Genomic DNA, 24,474 nt, shown 5'->3' on the forward strand with positions numbered 1-24,474 from the left:
GACTCATGTCGAGCTCGGGCCGTCAGGATTGTAGCCTCTGTCTCAGCCACATGTGCCTGGGCTTCAGCCACGATCACTTCATGTTTGACGGAACATACTTGTTCCCGAATTGTCCGCGGCTGCTGGAGTAGGTGGTCATGTGAGGCTGTGTGAGGCCACTCTTGTGTGCTGGCAGATGTAGAGAGAGGACACACTGACCAGGTATTTTCTTTCTAAAAAGACAGTGTTGATAATGGGTATAAAAAATGAAATGTTAGTAATAGGACAGTATTTGGTCTCTACAGCTAAACTATGTCTTCTGGTGAAAACACACCACCATTTATCATCAGCCTGAACCACTTGCTCAAATCCCAAAAGCGACATATGCAGCTTCTACTAGTAACAGAGTAACGCTCTCTACTACTGGTATTAATAATTTGAATGTAATATTGTTTTGCATGAATATTTCACAAACAGGGAAAACTTTAAACACATCAGTTAAACTCCATGTAATTCCTTGTTCGGCTGACTGAAGTTGAACGATTTCTTTATATCCTACTGGGAGATGGGAATTTAATATATATCCGAGACTTCTGTCTTGAATGTCCGAGTTAGCACAGTGCCCATCCTATAGCACTTCTTCATATGGTTTCCCTTTCTCCCTGCATTTCTGTGTTTTTTAAATTGCTGCGCTGTTGAGCTTCTCTGGTGTTTTCCTTTAATGTGGTTAGTCTGTTAGTTAATTCCTTGATATATTTTGTTTGTTGAGATTGTGATAACACCAAGTCCTGATCAGTCCCAGTCCAAATGCTTACAGTAAGATGCATGCAGCGTCCAGTCCTTAACTCATGAGGAGTTGTGCAAATGGTTGTGCAAATTCTCATTCAACGTCAAACGCCCATGAGACCCGCCATCACTCGGTGTCATTCAATAGAGAGCCATCGTAAAAAACCTAAAGGTGATGTGCAAAAAGTGAAAGCGCAAATTGCAAAATGAACCGACTTCTTTTCAAAAAGGTCTGGTTCTGCTGCTGCTCAGTAGAAGTAACTGAGGACGAGGTAGGGAGGGAGAAAACACATTCTGGCACATATCTAGTGCTGGTCTACTGCTGACAGTTAATATTTTGTCTACATCGTATGAAATAGGCTAGCTGTGTCATCCTGCCTCCACACTTCCACTGTTCACCACCAGAGATCCTCGTCCCCTGAATGTTAACCGAACATTGCTAAACACTAGGTGCACGCTCCTGATCAACACACTCCTGACATTCACTCAGCTCCTCCATCCACTGCTGTCCTTTCCCTCTCCTTCCATTGGCCCAGCACCACCTCCCACGGTTTTCAGCCCCCACTGTTTCTTATTTAAACCCCTCGGCTGCAGACACTTATTGTTAAGTCTTGATTACTTCCTAGTGTGACTTCTAAGCATTCCTAATATTTTGCCTGCTATATCCATATTCAAGCTTACCTGCTTTGACCATCGCTTCTTGGATTGCCCCTTCTGATTTGTTTGCCCGATCGCATGACCTCCTGCCTGCCCCCCCGACCGCTCTTCTGGGGGGTCGGTGGGTGGGTTGTATTTGCTGGCCGTCGCCCCTCGCCTGTTTGACTACGCTGTGCTTCTCTGCACCTGGGTTCTACCCTTCTGTCACACTAGCACAGTAACAGGAGATGAATTACCAATGGGGGATTCGGGGTAGAACACATGACAGATACAACAAATGTATATTTTATTATGTGGGGTTTATATTCTTTTAACATTGATTGTTCTTTCTAATTCTATTGGGTGTCGCTAATGTTAATTAGGTAAGGGCCATTATAATAGATTCATTTAACTTGAACACCTGATTTATATTTGGTTCATAAATGCTTTTCACGTGCAAATTTGCTTTCATTTAGACAACTGTCAGCCAATCTCCTTGTTTGCTTCTGTTCTGAAGTGTTGCAGAGAGGGAAGGCAGGATTATCAGGAATACACTGATCATTTATGTACCTGGGATAGTCTCAGGTTCTTAGTTACTAAATCCTTGGCCGTCATATCCAGTTGGTACACAGACAGTAGATGTAATCTGTGTGGTCTGTCAGCAATGCGTAACACACTACTATACTCATACACAATAGATAACTCCTTCCCAAATGCAGACCACAAAATAAAATCAAAACCTTCATCAGACAACAATTTTGACAATGAATATATCATTACTATTATATTGATCAGACCTGGATTTGAAGCTATATTTTAGAATATTCCCCCAAAAAACAATTACAATGATTTTGAAAGCAACTAATGTTAATATTTCAATGGGTCTTCAAATTCTGTGAATCAATTACAGAAAAATTAAACATTTAGGAGCTATTGATGAAGAAGGGTTGAGCTATTGAACTATTTACGAAATAATAACTATTTATACATTAATATAAGGCACTGCACCATTAAAATAGTCCTGAAATCCAGTGTACATAGTACAGATATGCTCCTTTGTGCTCCAGTCATTCGGTCTGGCAAGCTTCGCAGATCTGCTCTTTGACACTGTTTAGTGTTTCCCTATTTGTTGTGCTATTAAAAACGAGTAAGCTAATCAAATTACATTGTTCATGGGGGGAAAAAAGTCCTGCTACTGTAACCACCAAGTCTGATTGATTTGTAGTTGTAAAATAAAAATGTTGTTAAAGTACTACTGTCCTAATTAAACTATATTGCACCTCTTCAAAATTATTAGAAGATATTTTCCAGTAAATGTGCATACACGTGATTCATAGATTTTATACCTGTTTTCTTCACACTAATAATTTGTGCTTGCCAGTTTTCTCAGAGCCCCTCCAGCTTGAGATGGATATTTAAATCAATGTTTCAGTTTAATGCACAATTGCTATATTTTGAGGCACATGAGATATTGCCAGCAATTACATAGTTAAACAAAGATATTACACAACCTTGTGATGCTTGATTGTCTAACAGATTACATTAGGATTAATCTGACTTGATGTCATAAGAGCAGGGGTTTGTGCTGATACAAATGGAAATGGTTCAGAGCCATGTGTGTTTGCTATGCTATAGCACATTATCTCTTTTGATCCAGATTCTGAGTTTGAAGTGGTGTAGTATAACCCTCAAGGGATTACATTTCTCAAAGTGTATTACATTTAAAGATTGAGACGTCATTTATTCATTATAGTGAGAGAGAGGCCTGGCTTGCTCTTAACTGAGCTCTGTAGCTCATGTCAGATTCTATTTGATTGACAGACATCTTTTTCCATATTCTTTTAAGTCATCATCATGCAACAGATTTGTCAGTTTTTTCCCTTGAGGGAGAAATCAAATGGAGAGATTAGTGCACTTTGAACTAATGATCCACACTGACTGGTACTTCTAGCCTATATTCTGATCTGTTCATCTGAAGGCTACCTTCACCGAATTAGGTGGCTGTACAATCACATTTCTGTTATTTTCCATGTGGTAAATTAAGATTTCTTTTCTTTTATTCTTGCTTACATGCTGAAGTTTGGTCAGCTCTGCTGCTCTCTGAAGCAAGAAAGTAAGGAGTCTTATAAGGTAGCGCTTGTCTGCTGACCACTGCTCAATAGATTGACATTAAACATTTACCATTATTTAGTTTACTGCATACTGTTTGCCCTACCTTTGGTCATCTCGCTGCTTCAGTTTTAAACAGCACTGATTGTTTTTGCATTTTGATTCAAATGTGTTATGCCTTGGCTCATTATACAGCAGCAACACTGAATTAATAATGTGTCATTAACCACAGAGATAGGCTGGAGACTGACCATTATTAGTGTGTGTTTATGTTTCAATAAGTTTTCCCAAAGCACAGTGATAGGAACAGAGGCTTGTATTTCTCCAGGTCTTGGAAAATAATGCTTGTAGTGTAAATGAAGGCATGTGATGTTAAGAGGATTTACAATTTTATTTGAGGGATGAATTACCATCACTGCATTTTTTGCCCTACTATATTACATATTCACTCTACATTAATACTACTAATGCCTTCATTAACTAAATTGGATAATACATCATAATTACATGGGATCTGAAGTTTAATGCTTCCCATTTGCATGAAGCGTTTAGCTTTCATTCCCCATGTTATTTATTTGTGTATCTCTACACCTGTGTGTGTCTGGCTATGTAGACTACATATATGCTTGTCTGTGTTCTCAGCTGTGTACATAACTAATTGTATTGATGACAAGGCTTTTAAAAAAAAATATCTTTCTCAGACAAGATTCCTGTGACCTCCTAGGGTCATTGTCTGTGCACTGTTCTGGAGGACTGCAATTGCGGCAGTGATAACTCATGACAATTGTGCAGCATTTTGAATATGTGGAAAACCAAAGGTCCCTCTGATTTACACTCATATAAGGGAAGGATGAAAATGAAGATCTGTGCACCCATACTGCAATTTTGTAATTTGTAATTTGTATCATGACATTGAAATATTTGCTTAATACAAGTAGGGTCTATAACTATCAATCAGCCTCATACCTAAATTACAAGCACAATCTTTATTCTGAACTGTGCTACTGCATTGTAGTGCCTGAAACTGAAAGACTTGACACCATGCTGACGACTACTGTCTGGTGACTGTCTGTTAGTGGGAATGTGTGGTCTATTTATTTTTAATTATACGGCATAATCAAATAGCCTAATACTCAAAACCAAAAAAATCAAACCAACAAACATTCAAAAACTTCATGTTTGGTTTTGGAATAGTTTGGTGAAAAAACACACTGTACCTGATTATTTTCAGCATCATCAAGTCTTTCCTATGCAAATGGTTTTTTTTTTCTTATCGTTTACCTTCTTTCTTTGATGGAGAAAGAAGGTAAACATTATTAATTGAAGTAACTGAAGTCATTTGATTACATTTGACTCTTTACATTGTGTAGGCCTAACTGATAGAAATGTTGGTTCTTTAATAAGATCATATTTTCCCTATACAATTTTATAACTGTACAATAATTGTATATACTGTTAATAAAAAGCTCTGATTTAGGAAATTATGAGTTCATTTAAGCGTTCAATTAAGTAATGGAGAGCTTGGTTGGAACAAAAACCAGCAGGGTAGGTGGTACTCCAGGACATTTGGTCGCTGTCATTCATCTTCTCCAAATCGGTGAAGCAACCCAGTATCTGAACAGTATATTGATCCCTGGTAGGAGTTAAAATGAGCAGTGATCAGTTTAACAAGACGTATCAGCTCATACCCAATTGTCCTAAAAATACACACATGACTGCATGACAAGCAATGCTCTCCCTGCAAATCAGAATGAAGTGAGTAAATTGCTTAGGTCACTGTATGTGGCAGGAATTAACCAAAAACATCTTGCTGCTTCACACAATTTACTTAAAGAACAGTGATATTTTGTACAACATATCACACTTCGTATTACAGATCCTGTTTAGAAATGTATCAAATGAAATAAACAGAAAACAGATAAAACAACTTGGACCCACCTGGAAAAACTGCTTTCCACTGCAGGAGATCCGATCACGAGCAGGTGGGACAGGCGCGTCCTGCACACTGCAGAGGAAAACCACGCCTTTGGGATTGAAAGACGCCGATTCAAACAAACCGCAGAGGCCGCTGGCAGCCCGAGTATGGCTGGGATCTGCTCAGGAAGCCACAAAGTCTTTGTGAGGGAAACAAAATACACATACAAATCTAAAATATTATTATTAATACAAATAAAAACTTTACAAGGTCTTCCATCAAGAAAGAAATGGCGATTTCTGGGTTCACTGCCCCAGGAAGGCAGCCACACGTTTGTCTCTCCTCTTGCTTCAGGCTGCAGTGCCCTTCCCAGCGCTGGACGTACGCCTGTTGAGAGAGGAGGGGAGATGAGCACCGAGGAGATAGGGTCGGCTTCAGAGGGTCTGTACTTTCATACACTGTTACTGTCACTTTCACTAAGCAATTGAGATCTGGGGCTGCGTTTGTGTGCTTATTTCCCGTTGCTTGTTAATTCTTGTTGCCGTCAGTATTTAGTTCAGAGCAGTTCTGTACACACCTGTTACAGCTGACTGTATGCCTGTGGGACACCGGACTGCATGTTGAGGGAGTCCATGTCATACCAGTAGAGGGAGGCCACTGCATGAAAGTCGTCTTCCAGGAGAGCGTGGACTTCCAAATACAGATTGGATATCCACGACTCTCTGTATGGCATCTGTAGGACCAGCTCTTTGCCCCCGTAGGTTGCGCCCGTGGACAGGAACTCCACCTGTCTGTTCCTGACCACCTTCACCACCACAAACATCTGCGTGGTGATGTCTCGTCTCCTCGCCAGATACTCCCCTTCAAGCACAAAGAGAAAACAAACCGCTTGAACACAGGGCTGTATGTGTGAGCTGTGGCAGCAGCGCTGTGCCGAGCCCCCCCCCGTGCTGAGTGATATACTGACGAGCTGATGAACATGTTACCTTTGCGATCAGGTCTGCATACATGAAGGTGGAAATATCCCCACGCAGCGAAGACGGCAGGTAGTGGAACAGGGTGTCTTGATCAATTCCATGCATGCGCCTCCACTTGGCCTCAAAAAACTGGACCATGTTCTCATAGAAGACTTTCTTCAAACGCTGCAGAAAATATACTTTAAAATACTTTTGGCTTCATTTCCTAACATTTTGCAGTAGAAAATAGAAACAGTGATACTAGCCAGAGGTGCCAACAGAAACCCCTGACTTTCCAGATGGACTAAACTGTCTGAATACCAGTAATGGCATTATCAACCCAGTGAGCTGGGATATCCACACAGGCACCATACACTGGGTTTGACAAAAATAGAAATTGTAACGGATCCACTAGGTTGGGCACCAGGTGTGATAAGAGCACACCAGAAAAGACAAAGGAGTATGTAAGACTTTGTGGAACGTCACCAGGACAGGTATAGCGAGAGCTTAGAAACAGGAAGCGGAAAAAAAAAAAAAAGATCACATGACCTGTACCCTGTGCCAGCTAGCCAGAACATAAGACCTATAGGGTCAATAACTGCACACACGTTTTCAGTTTTCATTCAGTGAATACGTAGTTTAAATAAAGAAAAATATAAAGGAAATTATAATTCCAAATTGAATTCAACATTTACTTTAAATAAACAGTGTCCCGGTCAAAAAATAAACACAAATGTTCAATGAGGGATGGTGATGGATCAAAACAAACTAAACACATTTACAACACACAGCACAAACAAATTCAAATGTAATGTTATTATTTCCCCCTCCTAGTTGAGCTCAACCTAAGTGTAAGGCACACAAAAACAGGAAAAAAGAAAAATCAAAGAGAGAAAGATGGATAATTGTGTGCGGGTGTATGGGTGCATTCGAGTGTGAGACAGACAGCACAAGTGCACCTGCAGACAACTGACAATTTGCAAGAACAGAGAACTGCAGAGAGCAGTGGGATAAAGACAGCAAACCAGGCCTTTAAGAAAAAGAAGAATTAAACTTCTAAATATATAAAAAATTAACTGTAGAACAGTGGAGTGCAGACAAAGGAAAAGTGCATCAGCAGTGTTAGACTTAGAATACACACTGAGCACTGGCGGCGGCAGAGTTTTAGTTTTGGCTAAACTACGGTGGGGCTAATCCATACAGTGGTGGGGCTCAAATCAATGTCTGAATCTGAATGTGAATACACACACAATAAAATAGCACCCTCCCATGGGTTAGATCAAGGGTTCCCCCAAACTGTTTGACCCCCTTGGCACCCAGATTTTGGCAGGGTATGAGGTGAAAGTGTCTGCTACAAACCCAACGCATTGTACATCACGTATGACACTGCTCACACACACAGAAAGTAAGAGAGACAGAGACAGAGCTACACTAGATAACGGAGCACAACAGGTGGCCGCCCAGTCAGCAGTTTCCAAATCGACCCTATTATTTAAAATATATTCAAACTCACCATTTACATTATCAAAGGAGCACAATCTGCCGGTTGTTGTGGTTGGATCGAACCATAATAATGTTAGCAATGTTACAATTTCCCAAATTAAGTAGCTAGCTAGCGTTAGCCAACGTTTACTAATTTGGCTCAGACTACACTGCGTGCTAACTCCCGCCAATTTGACGCAGCAGTGACGCAGATGGAACGGGCTGCGCTGATTCTGCGCGGTGATATTCTTGGTTGTTATGGTGGGGTTGTAGCCCAACCAAGCCATACCCCGCCGCCGCCCTGATACCGAGGAAATACAAGGAAGACAGAAACAAAGAAAGAAAGAAAGAAAGAAAACATGACAAAGTATACAAAGAAAATGATAAACCGATTGGACTATTTCGAAAGACTCGGAGCCGGGATACGCAGGCAGCGTTTGTCGAAGTCCTCCTCAGCGCAGTCTTGTTACAGCACCAGCAGTAATACAGCGCCAGTTAAAGCAATAATATTAATACGGACCTGTAGCAGTTTTAATAATGACTTAAGAAACAACAAACGAGGGTTGCTTTTAAAAGTTAGTCTCCCGACATTCTTGGAGAAAGTTTATGAAAAGAGGAAAAAAACAAGATACTGAAGAAATGAAACCCTTCAGCAAAATCACCTCGCCCTCTCGCCTGCATGTCCCTGGACTGAGTAGTCCGTCCGGAAAAAAGGTTCCCACGTCTCCACTGTCCCCTCACTTTTGGTTCCTTCTCTCTCTCTCTCTCTCTCTCTCTCTCTCTCTCTCTCTCATATTTGCCTACCCCCTCTACGTTTTGTAATAGGAACATTTTATAGGTCTGACCAAACGTAAAAACTCAGATATGGGGCGAACGGAGATCGTCACAAAATTCATTTCATGTATAGCACATCTGCAGTCAAAATTAGATGAAAATGTTGTCAATGCCCTTTAATTGTTGCCACATGACATTAATCAAATCATACACACTTATTTGGGTGCAGTGGTTGAACGGAGGGCTGTGTCTTACCGTGGAGAGCAGGCACGCAGAGGTGTCCCCATAGCCCACAGTAATCACGGTTGCTGTGATGAAGTACAGAGAGATCGTGTACAGGTACGGGAAACTCGCAGTGTCTGGTGGGAAAAAATATCATCATGTTGGCATATATTCTATAATTGTGTCATGGCAGTGATGTGAAACTATGTTAAATCATTAACCATCTGTGTGCATAATTACACAGCACATATAAGTGCACAGTGCTGTATATAATTAATTAGTAACCAACACCCCAAAACTGAAAAATTTGCATGACTTCCTCTTGCCTTCCAAGTAGAAAACTAAAAACTTCCACCACACTGTTTCAGCAGCCTGTGCTAAAGAGCTCTTCTCTGGACAGCAGAGTCACTCATTTCAAACTGGAAAACTGGTTTCGAGGTAGAGAGAAAACATACACCAATCAGCCATAACATTATGACCACATGCCTAATATTGTCTAGGTCCCCCTTTTGCCGCCAAAACAGCCCTGACCCGTCGAGGCATGGACTCCACTAGACCTCTGAAGGTGTGCTGTGGTATCTGGCACCAAGACGTTAGCAGCAGATCCTTTAAGTCCTGTAAGTTGCGAGGTGGGGCCTCCATGGATCGGACTTGTCTGTCCAGCACATCCCACAGATGCTCGATTGGATTGAGATCTGGGGAATTTGGAGGCCAAGTCAACACCTTGAACTAGTGATTCATCAGACCAGGCCACCTTCTTCCATTGCTCCGTGGTCCAGTTCTGATGCTCACGTGCCCATTGTAGGTGCTTTCGGCAGTGGACAGGGGTCAGCATGGGCACCCTGACTGGTCTGCAGCTACGCAGCCCCATACGCAACAAACTGCGATGCACTGTGTGTTCTGACACCTTTTTATCAGAACCAGCATGAACTTTTTCAGCAATTTGAGCTACAAGTAGCTCATCTGTTGGATCGGACCACACGGGCCAGCCTTCGCTCCCCACGTGCATCAATGAGCCTTGGCCGCCCATGACCCTGTCGCCGATTCACCGCTTTTCCTTCCTTGGACCACTTTTGATAGGTACTGACCACTGCAGACCGGGAACACCCCACAAGAGCTGCAGTTCTGGAGATGCTCTAACCCAGTCGTCTAGCCATCACAATTTGGCCCTTGTCAAAGTTGCTCAGATCCTTACGCTTGCCCATTTTTCCTGCTGCCTAATATATCCCACCCACTGACAGATGCCATGATAATGAGATGAGATGTTATTCACTTCAACTGTCAGTGGTCATAATGTTATGGCTAATCGGTGTATGTGCATACCGATTTATACACCAGTTTACACAATTTATTGTGCAAAGTTTATTTTGTCATTTTTTTTCTTGTTTATGTATATGCTCATGTTTTGATACATAATTGAATAATCACAGCTCGTCTGCATGTCCTGATCAGCTCAGCGAGATTCTAACTTTCGTTTTGAATTCAATCATCACAACTCCAGAAAACTGTTAATGCAAATCTACAACTACTTAAAGTCCATTAAAGTGCGTTTCATAAGCCCTTACTGTTAATTTGCTGTTAATATAATGTTACTGTTGATTTCCTGGCTGGCAGTGTTAAAGTAATTCTTCAATTTGTCAAAAAAGGTTATTCATTTGGAGTAAAGTGTGTGAAGAAAAATAACAACATCGAACATTGAACTGAATTGAAAATGTGTGGAATCGTTACACCCTATTAGTGAGCAAACATTGAAGAGCTTCGTGGCAAAACGTGACAGACCAATTCCACACATAATTCAGGTTCTTGCTATGGGTATACTCCTAGAGAGTTCACTTTTCACATAGTATACACACTTTAATATAAAACTAGTTGTATGTCTTGTAATCTCTATGCTAAAAAAAATTTGTTGTTTTTTTCCCCAAAATGCGACATTTGACATTCTTGATTTATATAAAAATGCAATATATACATTTTAGCCAATCAGCATCACACTGGAGGCTCTGTTAGGCTGTGGGGGGCATTTTCCTGGCATGGTTTGGGTCCACTTGTCCCCTTAGAGGGAAGGGTCACTGCAAATCATGACATAGTGATTCTGAGTGATCACCTTTATCCTATGGAGACACATTTCTATCCTGATGGGAGTGGTCTCTTCCAGGATGACAGTGCCCCCATCCACAGGGCACGAGGGCTCACTGAATGGTTTGATGAGTATGAAAATGATGTGAATCATATGTTATGGCCTTCACAGTCACCAGATCTCAACCCAGTCGAACACCTATGGGAGATTGTGGACCGACGTGTTAGACAGCGCTCTCCACAACCATTATCAAAACACCAAATGAGGGAATATCTTTCGGAAGAATGGTGTTCATCCCTCCAGTAGAGTCCAGAGACTCGGAGAATCTGTGCCAAGAGCATTGAAGCTGTTCTGGCTCCTGGTGCCCAACACCTTACTGAGACACTTTATGTTGGTTTTCCCTTAATTTGTCACCTGTCTGTGTGTGTGTGTGTGTGTGTGTATATATATATACACTCACCTAAAGGATTATTAGGAAAACCTGTTCAGTTTCTCATTAATGCAATTATCTAACCAACCAATCACATGGCAGTTGCTTCAATGCATTTAGGGGTGTGGTCCTGGTCAAGACAATCTCCTGAACTCCAAACTGAATGTCTGAATGGGAAAGAAAGGTGATTTAAGCAATTTTGAGCGTGGCATGGTTGTTGGTGCCAGACGGGCCGGTCTGAGTATTTCACAATCTGCTCAGTTACTGGGATTTTCACGCACAACCATTTCTAGGGTTTACAAAGAATGGTGTGAAAAGGGAAAAACATCCAGTATGCGGCAGTCCTGTGGGCGAAAATGCCTTGTTGATGCTAGAGGTCAGAGGAGAATGGGCCGACTGATTCAAGCTGATAGAAGAGCAACTTTGACTGAAATAACCACTCGTTACAACCGAGGTATGCAGCAAAGCATTTGTGAAGCCACAACACGTACAACCTTGAGGCGGATGGGCTACAACAGCAGAAGACCCCACCGGGTACCACTCATCTCCACTACAAATAGGAAAAAGAGGCTACAATTTGCACAAGCTCACCAAAATTGGACAGTTGAAGACTGGAAAAATGTTGCCTGGTCTGATGAGTCTCGATTTCTGTTGAGACATTCAGATGGTAGAGTCAGAATTTGGCGTAAACAGAACGAGAACATGGATCCATCATGCCTTGTTACCACTGTGCAGGCTGGTGGTGGTGGTGTAATGGTGTGGGGGATGTTTTCTTGGCACACTTTAGGCCACTTAGTGCCAATTGGGCATCGTTTAAATGCCACGGCCTACCTGAGCATTGTTTCTGACCATGTCCATCCCTTTATGACCACCATGTATCCATCCTCTGATGGCTACTTCCAGCAGGATAATGCACCATGTCACAAAGGTCGAATCATTTCAAATTGGTTTCTTGAACATGACAATGAGTTCACTGTACTAAACTGGCCCCCACAGTCACCAGATCTCAACCCAATAGAGCATCTTTGGGATGTGGTGGAACGGGAGCTTCGTGCCCTGGATGTGCATCCCACAAATCTCCATCAACTGCAAGATGCTATCCTATCAATATGGGCCAACATTTCTAAAGAATGCTTTCAGCACCTTGTTGAATCAATGCCACGTAGAATTAAGGCAGTTCTGAAGGCGAAAGGGGGTCAAACACAGTATTAGTATGGTGTTCCTAATAATCCTTTAGGTGAGTGTATATATATATATATATATATATATATATATATATATATATATATATATAGTTAGTGTTTGCATGGAGATCATGTGACAATGCTTTGAAAAAAGTAACTAAGTAACTTGTACTCTGAGTACTTTTTAAATAAGCTACTTTTACTTGAGTAGTTTTTTATACCAGTACTTTTACTTCTACTTGAGCAGGATTTTTCAGTACTCTTTCCACCTCTGCACATATTACATGAATGAAAGCACATTACTGCTGTTTCAGAGCAAAATGAAACCAGGGATGTGACATAAATGTGTAAGGAACGTGTAATATATCTAAAATATAAACTAAATGACCATCTTTCATAGTATATAGATTGAATGATTCAGCTTATTTTATCTTAGTAGTTTAAGACCCTTTTGTAGGCATCATGTGCATTCAGTTAATTCAGTCAAGTACAAAAGGTGAAATACATTGGTATTTTAGAGCACAATACATAATAAAATAAATGGTATTTAGGCTTGTACCATAATATCCTCTAACAATACTTTATTCTGAGTCATAAACAGAATCAGATACTAGTCTTTGGCCATAAAGAGGGGGGTTTAACTACCACATGAACTTCTGGAATAAGACCAAAAACATACTACTGTACTGTTAATCAATTAATCTGTGTAATAGGGTAAAGTGATTGAACAGTGCTGGTTTATCTTTACCTTAATTGCATTGAAGAACCATTATTAATATTTAATATAAGCTGTATAATATTTTATATTGATATTAGAAATAATGACGTGTGCAGACTTGTTGTTAAAGATACACCCTTTCTTAATTCCTCTCACCGCTTCTGTTTGTCTATAAGAGAAACGGCCCACGAATGTATCGCCCATGGGTTTGTCTGAATGTATCGCCCATAGGTTTGTCCGTTTGTGGATTTCCTGTTTCTCCTCTCAAAGCTAAAGATGTTACCTCATTAAGAAAACCACAACATCGTACAGTTTGTATGCTGTAACAAGACCAGACATCTGATTCCATGATCACCTCCTCCCTCGGGAAGGTCAGCCTACAGGCGTTGCGGAGCTTGCATCTTTTGAAGCTTTTTGATTGGGTGAACGGTCACAACATTCTACGTCATTTTTACATAAAAAGCTACACGTGTGTTTGTAAAAGTTAAGTCTCACTGAGGGAGCGGGCCAGTGTTAATGGCAGTCAAAAGCCAGATGGAACCTGAAGTACTGTGTCCAATGATTTGCCACATTGTTGTCAAGATAGGATGGTATGGTGGCCAAGTGGCAAGGCATCGGTCTCGTAAGTTTGAGTGAAGAAAAAAAAAAATAGTTTCACCGAGTTGAAGTTCAACAGCGAAAAAAAAAAGCAAGGAGAAAGCATGTCAAAACAAAAAATATCGGACTTTTTTAAATCCTCATCTCTGTCAAGCATTTCAAAACGTCATGGATTCAAGAGTTTACATGGCTCAGGTACAACCATGGCACACAGACAATGTTTTGTGACTTTTGTTTCAAAGCGGGCAGAGAAATAGCGTGGAAAAAGGATTTCTTTAGTGAAATTAACCATTTCAAAAAAGAGACACAGCGATAGTCAAAAGCATAAATCTGCTCTTGACCATGTAATCGCAATGAGTGCTCCACAAAAAACACCATTAGCACGTGCAGTGTCTTGTGCATGCGAATTACATTACAAGAAAGAATGGAAGGAGCTAAAAATAAAATTCAACACCACCTATATGATTGCATGTGAATAGCTGCCCTTCACCAAATTTACCTCTCAGATATTACTAATGAAAAAGAATGGACTGGATTTGTGCAAGACGTATGACAACGACACAGCGTGTGCTGCTTTTATAGGATGCATTGCAGAGGAGATCAAAGAACAAGCACTAACAGATGCTCAGACAGCTAAATATGTCTCTATTATCACTGACTGTGGCACAGACGTTTCTGGGAAGGACAATGTTATTGCATACTGCAGGCACATTTCTGCAGGTGTAGCAGTGAACCGGTTTATTGGTTTAGCTGAGCTTGAAGACTGCCATGCACATGGAGTATTAGATAAAATAAAATGCTTGTTTGGTGATGCTAAACAAACTGATCATGATTGGTGGCAGAAGAAAATTACAGCCTTTGGAGCAGATGGGGCCAGCGTTAACATGGGTGCCTCAGGTGGAGTAGGTGCACTCCTAATAGGCAAACACATTCTTTCATTTCACTGTTTGCCACACAGACTGGAATTAGCCATGTTGGGTGTTCAGAAGTCTCTTCCAATGGTGGAAAAGGTCTATGACTTACTACAGCTGGTATGGAAAACATACAATTTTAGCCCCAAAAGCAAGCATGATTTGAAAGCCATCGGTATGGAGTTAGGCTGCGCCATACGAACACCTTCTGCAGTGAAGACCCAGCGCTGGTTGCCTCACATTTACTGGGCCCTTTCTGTTTTTCTTGCTTCTGATCACACTACAGGTCAGGGTCAATATACAGCTGTGCACCTCCACATGCAGCACCTTGCCGCATCATCCAAAAACACTGAAATAAGAGGAAGAGCAAAACACATCTCACAACAAATGGAAAATGTGTCTTTTGTGGTGTTTTGTCACTTTCTCCATGACCTGTTTGGAGAAATCTCGAAGTTGAGTCTTGTGCTTCAGAAGAACTCACTTATTGTTCCTCAGGCTGTAGCATCTATTGATACCTGTGTTTGTACAATCAAGGGAGTGAAGGACAAACCAGTGAGGAATGAAAGTTAGAGGAATTTCTCCATCACACAAACTTAGATTCAGTTTCTCAGCATGAGAATGTGGTGCAGCAGGACAAAGCTCAAAGAGAAAAACAAAATAGAAGGCAGAAAAATGCAGCCTCATCTGACAACATGGGCATTTCCTTTCAGAACATACCACTTAAAGGCTGTGGTCTCTCGGGTTTCAGTGAAGAACTAAACCACCTCATTGAAGAAACTGTAGACATTACAGTTAAGGAACTTGAAAGGAGGTTTGAAATTATGAGAGACAATACACAGCACAGAAACACGCAAGGGGCAGAGATCATTCGATGCTTCTCTGTCTTTTATCAAGATTCCTGGCCAGACGACGTCCACACTTATGTAGAAAATGAAATTGAAAAGCTGCTGAAATGGTATCAAGGCATCTTGCTGAAAAATGGATGTGACATCAGTCCTGTACAGGCAGAATGGAGATTGCTGAAAACTCTTGTAAAAGGACAGTTTTCAGATCAATCATATTGCAGTTTGTGGGAAGTCCTACTGACAAAAGAGCCCTACTGCTCAGATTTCCAGAATGTTTTACATCTAGTTGAGATATTGCTTGTCCTACCAATTTCGGCTGCTCAGTGCGAACGTGGCTTTTGAGCTCAAAACAGGATAAAATCAAAAGTACGCAATTCACTTCATGTGTCAACCTTGGAAGACTTGATCAGGATCAGCAGAGGGCCCATCACTTGAACAGTTTGATCCTGAACCATGTGTCAAATGCTGGCTTACTGCAAAAAAAGAGGAGGAGGAGGCCAAACTACACCCAGTGGCCAAGTGATGTTGACATACTTATGGTCAGTGACACTGGTTCATCAGTAAAGAACCATTCTTAGTGACTGTATATAGTTCTCAAGTTGGAAAAGACGTTCAGTTCCCGCTTTAAGTGAACTTCCGTTCTCAGGACATCCACAAAGTGTGTTAAAATGCTGACGTTGTAAAAGGAGGGCAGATGCACACATGACAGGATGACAAAGTAAGTATAAAATGTTAAGTGCATGTTCATTCTTTTGTGGCACTTAAAAAAATAATTTGGCGCCCGTTTCTGTTCGTATAGGATCCAATGGCTCCTTAACTGATTTTTTTGTCTGGAGCCCTGTAGAGTAGACGTATCAAGGAAAAACAAGATAGAATTTTGGAAACTTTGTTGGTTTTTTTCTCAGAATAATACGTAATTAGAGAAGAAATTGATCACAGTGGACCAAGAAAAGACAGAAGTAGTGAAATAATTGAGAGAGATTGTTTTACATTTTATTCTAAATAATAAGAAGCTTCATAAATAAATAAATACATGATAAGGGTTGTTTGAGACACTGCAGTGTCAATAACAACATGCCACAAAATCTGACATCTGAGTTGGGTGAAGGTGAAGTGAAGGGGGGGGGTAGGTGTGTGAAATTGTCTGTGGCTTGAGCCCCCATGCTCTGTCAGACAACATTTTCACAATAAAAACAGTTTAAAAGACTGAGAGAAAGAGATAAGTCAGCTGCCTTGTAACTAAATGCAAGTGTTCTACTACAAACCAAGCAACAGTGTCAACAAACAGTAATGATCTGGGAAATGAGAATAGTTACATTACTAATGCTAATAATATTGATGTTGATACAGATGAATAGAACAATAACTACTATTATCTGTCTTCACAGGAGCCAGCAACACTGAATATCGCTCACATTTATTTCACAGGTTCCCTGTCCATATGCTATGACACATCAAAGTGCATATTCACCCCTCTCGCATTGGCCTCCGCTCTTAGTGGTGCGGTCCAATTACTCTCCTCATGACCACTGATACCAGTGTGTCTGTGGACGGACAGGAGGGAGGGGGACGGTGGAAACATACTATGCTTACCATACTCTGGTAAAAATAATAAACTAAGTAACTCTGTTTATTCCAACAGGAGGGTGGCATTGCCCAAGAATAGACGGACAGAGCTTTAACAATTAATTTCTCCACAGGTGCTGAAAATAACATAATTTTATCTTTCAGGAAAATTGGAGAAAGGCCTGAAGAAATCTTAGAAAAAAAGACAATACATTGAAAAGGGAATTGCTGTGTATGCAAACAAATAGTTAATGGAAATAGATCAAAAGGAAACATGAACAGTCATACAACTCCAACCTCTTTTAAATCTAAGCGCAACTGAAGGATACAATCTGGTGGGACTGTGGGCATTTCATTAACTATCCTTTCCACAGTTTAATAGTTTGACTACTGGATTGAAAGAATTGTGCTGTTTGACTGTATGACTGAAATTATATGTAATGTTTCAATGTAACTATAAGTGGGTACACTTAAGGTGTATTGTATTACTGTATATAGGAATAGTATGGAAAACTAGTTCTAAAATTGTATGTGGTAACAAAGCCAATGCTTTGTAATGAACAAATAATACATATTTGCTCTAGATAAAAAGGTTCATAGCGTAATAAGTCTATATGGCGATAGAATTGGCCTTAGAACAGTGCAAATTTGGTTCTAACTCTTGGGAAATTATAGATGAAGATTCATTCAAAAATGTATATATATATATTGGGACAATGAATGTCCATTAATGGGTAAAATACAAATCAAGACAATGGCAATGTTAAAAGGAATTATTAGACATACATATAATAATAATAATAATAATAATAATAATAATAATAATAATGAAAATAGGAATAATAGCAATTGTTCCTAATGAAATTATGGAAATAATTACAAATTATGGTTTTGATGGTTAATTGTTAAAAAAATATGAATTGAGAAAGAAATAACTTCCATCATTTGCCTAACTATATTGTTGAAGGAGCTGCTGTAATAATTATTGTAATATTAAAATGGTCTCACATATTTAAGTTAGATAAAAAGGAAAGAGATAAGCACATTGTTTTGAAAGATTGACAGCTCCACACAAAAACAGTATTTACACTAGGAAGTAAAATTGATTCATTACATACAGGATATATGATGCTGCTGATGACAGGTGAGTGCTATACTGAAATAATTTGTGATAAACTGGAACCAAGATTATTACTTTGAATTGTCCCTATACTGGAAACCTTATAGATTGTGTGAATGTCAACTACTGTCCATGTGATAGAGATGCCTTTTATAAGGAGGATCTCTGATGTGCGAACCACACATTGTGTCTTGAGATGACCGATTTATTCCACATGCATTATTCCAATTAACCTGTCTGAAATGGCAATTAACACATTCTTGGTTTGCTGTAAATCCTGGGTTAATATTGAAATATTTGCATTGTTTTTTAAATTTGGAATTGCTGTGTTGGAATTGTGCTTCTTTTATCAGTATTGCTGTGTTTATTAAATGGTTATTGTGGTATTCTTATGAAGGTTACTTGCTGTTAGTTTATAACAACTGGTTCTATGTATGAGGAATGAGTTGACTATGAAATTAATAGATATTGACTTCTTATGAATTGCCTTTTGATACTGTGATTGTGTTCCATTGCCTAAATTGCACACTGTGTACCCAGCTTTTATCTATCTGTTTATTAAAGTTAAAGTTATATATTCCCTCCCGGCATTTGCTTCTCAATAACTACCTCTGGCTTCCAGGGTTATTTAACCAGACCGTCCCGCAAAAAAAAAGGTGACGGCAGCTACACGCTAGTGTGTCAAATCCAGTTAGAACACAACTTTACTAGGACAGGTTGAATTATATTTTGGATTTGACCCAGTGTTTTTACAATGGGTTCAAGCCCTTTACAGGACCCCAGTCTCTGCTGTGAGGACTGATGGGTTGGTCTCGGACTCTTTTCACTTGCATTGCGCTACCAGACTAGGGTGCCCATCCCCCCCCCCCCCCCATTTTTTCTCACTCTGGAGCCACTGGACTAATATGAGTTCTGGGAATCACTATTGGAAATCATGAATTTAAATTGAACATGCCATGCATGCAGATGATATATTACTGACACTCTCAGATCCTTCACACTCCCTCCCAGCTATTCCTGATCTCATTAAACGTTTTGGTCGACTCTCTGGATGCAAAATGAACTGGAATGAATCACACTAAATTCCCATACACATCGTAGTGACCTGGCAATACTCCTTTCACTTGGAAACTGAACAGAATGAAATATCTTGGGATCATTGTTAAATCCCCTCTAACTTCAATATTTAGTCTGAATGGACCACAAATTCTTAAAACTGTACAGGACGACCTTAAAAGATGGATTGGGCTTCCACTGTCCCTATGGGGTAGAGCCCAGGTCCTTAAGATGAATGTTCTTCCCAGACTTACATACATTAATATCAAATGTCCCTCTTCGCTTCCCACATAGCTTTATAATAATGTTCTGATTGGACGTGATCCTCGGCAAACGAGCATGATGGGTTGAATGGCCTCCTCTCTGTTTCAGGTGTCAGTCTTGCTTCCACCCCTGATTTAGATTTGAAGCTCCAAAACATTGCCCTAGAAAGGGGTGTGCGGTCTAAACTGTAATCAAATGCTCCACCTCTCGGTCGTATTGTTCTATTCCACCTTGTGGATTCTGAAACTCTGAAAACTGATCACTGTGATCATTTATGAAAATAAGTGATAGAAAATCACTGAAAATATATTTTATTTACTTATTATTTTTTGCTAGGGGACCCCAAGTGGTCACTTAGGCATAGAAACAGCTCAGCATTGAAGAAATGGACTCCAGTAGAAACTTTGTGGTTTTAGTTTACACACGTTTATTTACACACTTTGTGCATTTTGGGTCTCGTGCTGGAGGTGTGACACATGCCGCGTTCCCACCGCTGGTGTGCTTTTCCCCCACAGTAGAGTGCGTCTCCTTGTGAGGGGGTTTGCAGTCCAGTTCACGTCCTTCCGTCCCCTGGGTGGACATCGGCAGATCTCCGAGCGGCTTCTTCCTCTCGTGGTGTCCTGACTCCAGTAATAGACCGGGACCCAGCTTTGTCAGAAGAGCAGCTGTGGCGTGTCAACAGGGCCCTGCATTGTGCTCGGCTTTGTAACCAGGCACAGAGGCGCTGCGAGTCTGTACCTCCTGGCTCCCTCTCTCTCCGGGCGCGGGTCGCTCGGGGTCGCTCCCAGCTCCTCTCGGTAACGTCTCTGCCTCTTGGCCGCCACCAGCCGGCCCATCCTCCGTCTTGTAGAACAGAAGCGAGTGTTTACTCATCACGGGACCGACGGTAGCCACCTGAGGAGAAACCCACCTGATCGTCGCCTCGGGACCCCCAGATATTAAAGTGGTCTTGTCCTCTCTACGCAGTTGAAATAAAACATTGTTGCAGTGGAACCGTCATCGACAGCGGACACTTACTTTGCTCACTGGCCCCCGGCTTTTAGCCCCCAGTTTAGACCTGCTTTTTGAGGCATGTCTCCAGTGGGAGTTTCTGGAATGCTTGTGAGGGGCAGATGGGGGGTCTCCAGCCTTGACCGGCCCCACCGTCCCACCCCCGGCTTGTTATCACCTTTGCTGGTGCGCGCATCTCTCTCAGATGCCTCCCAGATCACGCAAGCCTCGTCATGAGGGTTGTTCTTGACTGGGGTCTCCTCTGGCTCACAGCGCTCCTACAGGGTGCAATCCAGGCCGCCTTCATGTCCGGGGCACAAGCCTGGGGTCACTGACAGCATCCCCATCAGGCCGCAGGTGGTGCGATTCCTCATTGGTCGACTCTGGGGTTGATGAAGCGCTAACCACTTCTTCCCCGATAGCTGGTCTCTTACCTGGATTTGAAGCACAAAAAGAAGCAGTGTCCTTAAGTTCTGCAAGGCCACTCACACACATCCTAGCAATGTGCTGCAAAGATCTGGACTGTGCTGTGGAGGGACCGTGGGGTGTTGTGTGTGTAAGTGCTGTGTGTTGGGGCGGGGCAGTTAGTTTTGGGGGACTGTTGTGGCTGACCCTCGAGTGGGGAAGCCTGTCACGGGAGGGACTCACCTCGGAGGGGAATGGGACCATGGTGGCCAGCGTCTCCATGGCCACGTTCCTGCTGTCTGGCGTCAGCGGCTCGCGGCAGCACGGGCAGCTGCTCACCCTCGGCCGACACTCATTGCAGAGCAGGTGTCCGGCCCGGCACTGCAGGATGGGCGGCTGCACGTGCTCGAAACACACCGGACACACAAACAGGGCTGCCAGCTCTTCCCCGTGGGTGGATATGGCGGTGGTGACCTCAGCGCTACAGGACTGATACAACACAGGCAAGAAACACTTAGAGAAAACATCCAATATCGAACAGTGGAGGAAAAGAGCTCATCGGTTAAGGGAACTGAACACTGCCACCCCCACCAGACTGCCTGACAGCACCCCCCCACCCAACACCGCACCACACTCAGATATTAGTGATCAATAAATAAATACCTATAGTGTCTGCTTGTGTAGGTATATGTGTATGTTATGTAAATGTATATACACACACACACACAGAAATAGTAAAAATACAAACAATTATGGAATATGAAAAATTATATTGTACAGGGTATATAGCGTGTATAGCAAGTATAGGCAACTAGTGTTTCAAAGTAGGGAGTTCAAGAGGTAATTGTGGACCCCGAGACATTGAAATGAAAGACTTGCTGTTTGTATTGTGAAACAGCAGTACTCAATTACCGAGCACAAACATACAAAACGATCTGTTACAAATATACCAGTTAATTTAGCACTAAACAACCCACATGTATACAATCAAGTTATTTTCATTGAGCATTAATCTGCCCAGACACCATTTATTGATCATCACACACAGCTTAACTGGATGCGCTACGAACTGAACCACAGCTCTGTCTTTTATAAGATACATTTTCGGCGACGTCATACTTTCTTGTTTTTTATTTTAATATATTGATTACATTATAGTATGAATCTGAACTCGTCTCCAACGAAGCGCCGCCGTGTCCGCTGTGAGGCCCTTTAACCCTTGCAGGGACGGCGCACACGAATGACGTTTCAATGGCGGTAATACCCAGAGATCCCACAGCACACACTGTTTCAATAGAAACACTACCCACACACACTGGGACTGGAAACTACTTGCGCCCCCTGCATATGGGACATAACTTTATTTATAATATTTATTTTAAAATAAATGCCTCTGTAAGGGCCTGGGTCCCGCAAGACCGGGGACTCACCTCGGAGGAAAGGCCGATCGTTGCCGCCACCTGCTCCAGGGCCGTATTCCGCATCGGCGGCTTCAGCGGGCCGCGGCAGGTGGGGCAGCTCCGCCGGCATCTCCACTTGCTGCGGCAGGGTGCGCACAGGAGATGCCCGGCCCGGCACTGCAGCATGGCCGGGGCAAAAAGCGGGACTAGTTTTGACAAGGCCCAGGGCCGCCTTAAATCTTTGACCCCCTTCACATTTGAGTTAAATGGCCTAATATCAAATGTGGACGGGGTCATAGAGCTCAGAATAGTCAGCTGTTTAAGGGTCTCAGGCAAGCTCATGAGAAAACCTGATTAACTCAGTTCAGTTTCATATCTAAAACATCTGTCAGTGCATAAACTGGTATAATAATAACTCACTGTTTTACTACATTGATACATTGTACCATATATTTCAAATGTGGGCTTAAACAGATGATCTCTCTGTTGTAATTACAAGCTGATGCTGCAGGGTGCATTTTGAAGTGGTACACTACTCACAGTAAACCTCATGACAGCGAGCCCTGCCTCTGCCTGCTTTGTGCACCTTCCCTAAGAATCAGTTTGGAAAAAAGAAAAATGTTACAGCAGCGATACCAATATTTCCAAGGGAGAGGGAAATAAAAACATAACTAACACGCAAAGTTATGATACGTGAAGAAAATTATGTTATGGAAAGAAAGGTACACTTCTATGCCATTGCAATAGTTTCAAACATAACCAGCTTTGCACCACCTTGTGGACAGTAAGAACTGCAGTTTGCTTCAAGTGAATGCAGTTCAAAAGCCTTACCCCTTTGGTTGCAGAGTCAAATTTGCTGTGTTTATTGTGTATTTGACAGCTGTTCCAAAGAGATTTGATTCTCTGATCAAACGGGACTGTACAGTCAAGAGCGAGGCGAGGAGAGGTAGGAGATACCTGGAGCACGAGTCGCTGTAAAGCCCAGTCCTGTGTGCAAGTGAACTCGGCCTTTCCAGGAGGCTGAGGCTGAAAAGTCAGCAGCACCTGTTGAGTGTCCTGAGGATTGAACAATGAACAGCAAAATAGAAATGGTAAAATGTCAATTTAAAAAGAATTAATATGTAGCTTTAGAAACACTGTGGCAAGAAACTATGGATGTGTGATGTAACACAACAATACTTGAATCACAAATGCAGTCAAATTAATTTAATTCGAGACTTAAAACATCTTCCTTTTTCTAATTTGAATCTCCTGGGACTATATTTCAGGCAACAATTGAGCACATTTTATTGTAGTTCCAAATATACAGTACAATATAGCCTTTTGATCATTAACCTGGTGCTTTAAAGTGGAGTGAAACTGAACATAATCCAGAGAGACAAGATTTTGTGTGAGACTTAATTTCACTGAAGCTAAAATAATAATACACTTCCTCCAGTTATACACTCCAAAACAACCCTGACAGACAACTCAAACCGTCAGGTAGCAGAATCTACGTCTACAGTCATCCTGTTTTGCCTTGCTTAGATTTCAAAACCGAAACAGCTGTTGCGTGAGATCGGGTTTAAACTGATCAGAAATCCTTCAAGGCCTCTCTCAGAGTTAACAGCACTGGCATCTTAGTCAACAAGAGTCACCTTGACAAGCCCGGCGAGCTGCGCCACGCGTTCTGTGCACAGCAGTCTTCTGGTCAGGTATCCTGTGACCGTTTTCGCAATTACGGACAGCCGGGGAGGCAGGGCGGGCATCCTGAATGGAAAACACAGTGGAGAGATCAATGTCAGAAAGAGGAGGGATAACACAGTGCACTCCAGCATTATTATTATTATGATTATGAACCCGTCTCCTTCGTTTCGGGGACAGGATGTGCTTTTGTGGGAATGTGTAGGATGTTTAATGAGGCAACATGACTTTAATGGATAAAGCATGAATGACTGAAAAGTTGCAAATAATAATGCTCATGGGGACAGTCTGACACTTAACACTGAAGCTTTTGAATTATACAAACTATACAGTAATTCTTGAGGTCACTTTTTATTCTCGTTCCATTAG

The 24,474-nt window shown here is 41.7% G+C and overlaps 1 protein-coding gene and 1 long non-coding RNA gene across 2 annotated transcripts; both read right to left on the bottom strand.

Moving 5' to 3' along the window:
* Positions 1 to 3,915: 3,915 nt before the first annotated feature.
* On the bottom strand, positions 3,916 to 8,552 carry LOC136763000 (uncharacterized). Its single transcript, XR_010820942.1, has 5 exons — positions 6,412 to 8,552; positions 6,003 to 6,286; positions 5,693 to 5,812; positions 5,449 to 5,603; positions 3,916 to 5,143 (listed from the first exon to the last, which is right to left on the bottom strand). It is a non-coding gene; the product is annotated as an uncharacterized LOC136763000 (long non-coding RNA).
* An 11,506-nt stretch (positions 8,553 to 20,058) lies between these two features.
* LOC136762775 (E3 ubiquitin-protein ligase SIAH1A) lies at positions 20,059 to 24,163 on the bottom strand. Its single transcript, XM_066716325.1, has 4 exons — positions 24,060 to 24,163; positions 22,453 to 23,478; positions 21,266 to 21,511; positions 20,059 to 21,051 (listed from the first exon to the last, which is right to left on the bottom strand). The coding sequence occupies exons 2-4, from the start codon at positions 22,762 to 22,764 to the stop codon at positions 20,896 to 20,898; spliced, it is 714 nt and encodes a 237-aa protein (XP_066572422.1). The 5' UTR covers positions 22,765 to 23,478; positions 24,060 to 24,163; the 3' UTR covers positions 20,059 to 20,895.
* Between the last annotated feature and the right edge of the window lie 311 nt (positions 24,164 to 24,474).

This window comes from Amia ocellicauda, chromosome 11 (genome assembly GCF_036373705.1).
Source record: "Amia ocellicauda isolate fAmiCal2 chromosome 11, fAmiCal2.hap1, whole genome shotgun sequence".
NCBI lineage: Eukaryota > Metazoa > Chordata > Actinopteri > Amiiformes > Amiidae > Amia > Amia ocellicauda.

What these genes read in the sequence shown, in the direction of transcription:
- LOC136762775 (XM_066716325.1), bottom strand. Translation starts at nt 22,764, where the DNA reads ATGAGCTTGCCTGAGACCCTTAAACAGCTGACTATTCTGAGCTCTATG. An exon ending in CGATCGGCCTTTCCTCCGAG is followed by an intron (nt 21,512 to 22,452) that starts GTGAGTCCCCGG and finishes GTGTTGTATCAG; the next exon opens with TCCTGTAGCGCTGAGGTCAC. An exon ending in TGGTCCCATTCCCCTCCGAG is followed by an intron (nt 21,052 to 21,265) that starts GTGAGTCCCTCC and finishes CTTCAAATCCAG; the next exon opens with GTAAGAGACCAGCTATCGGG.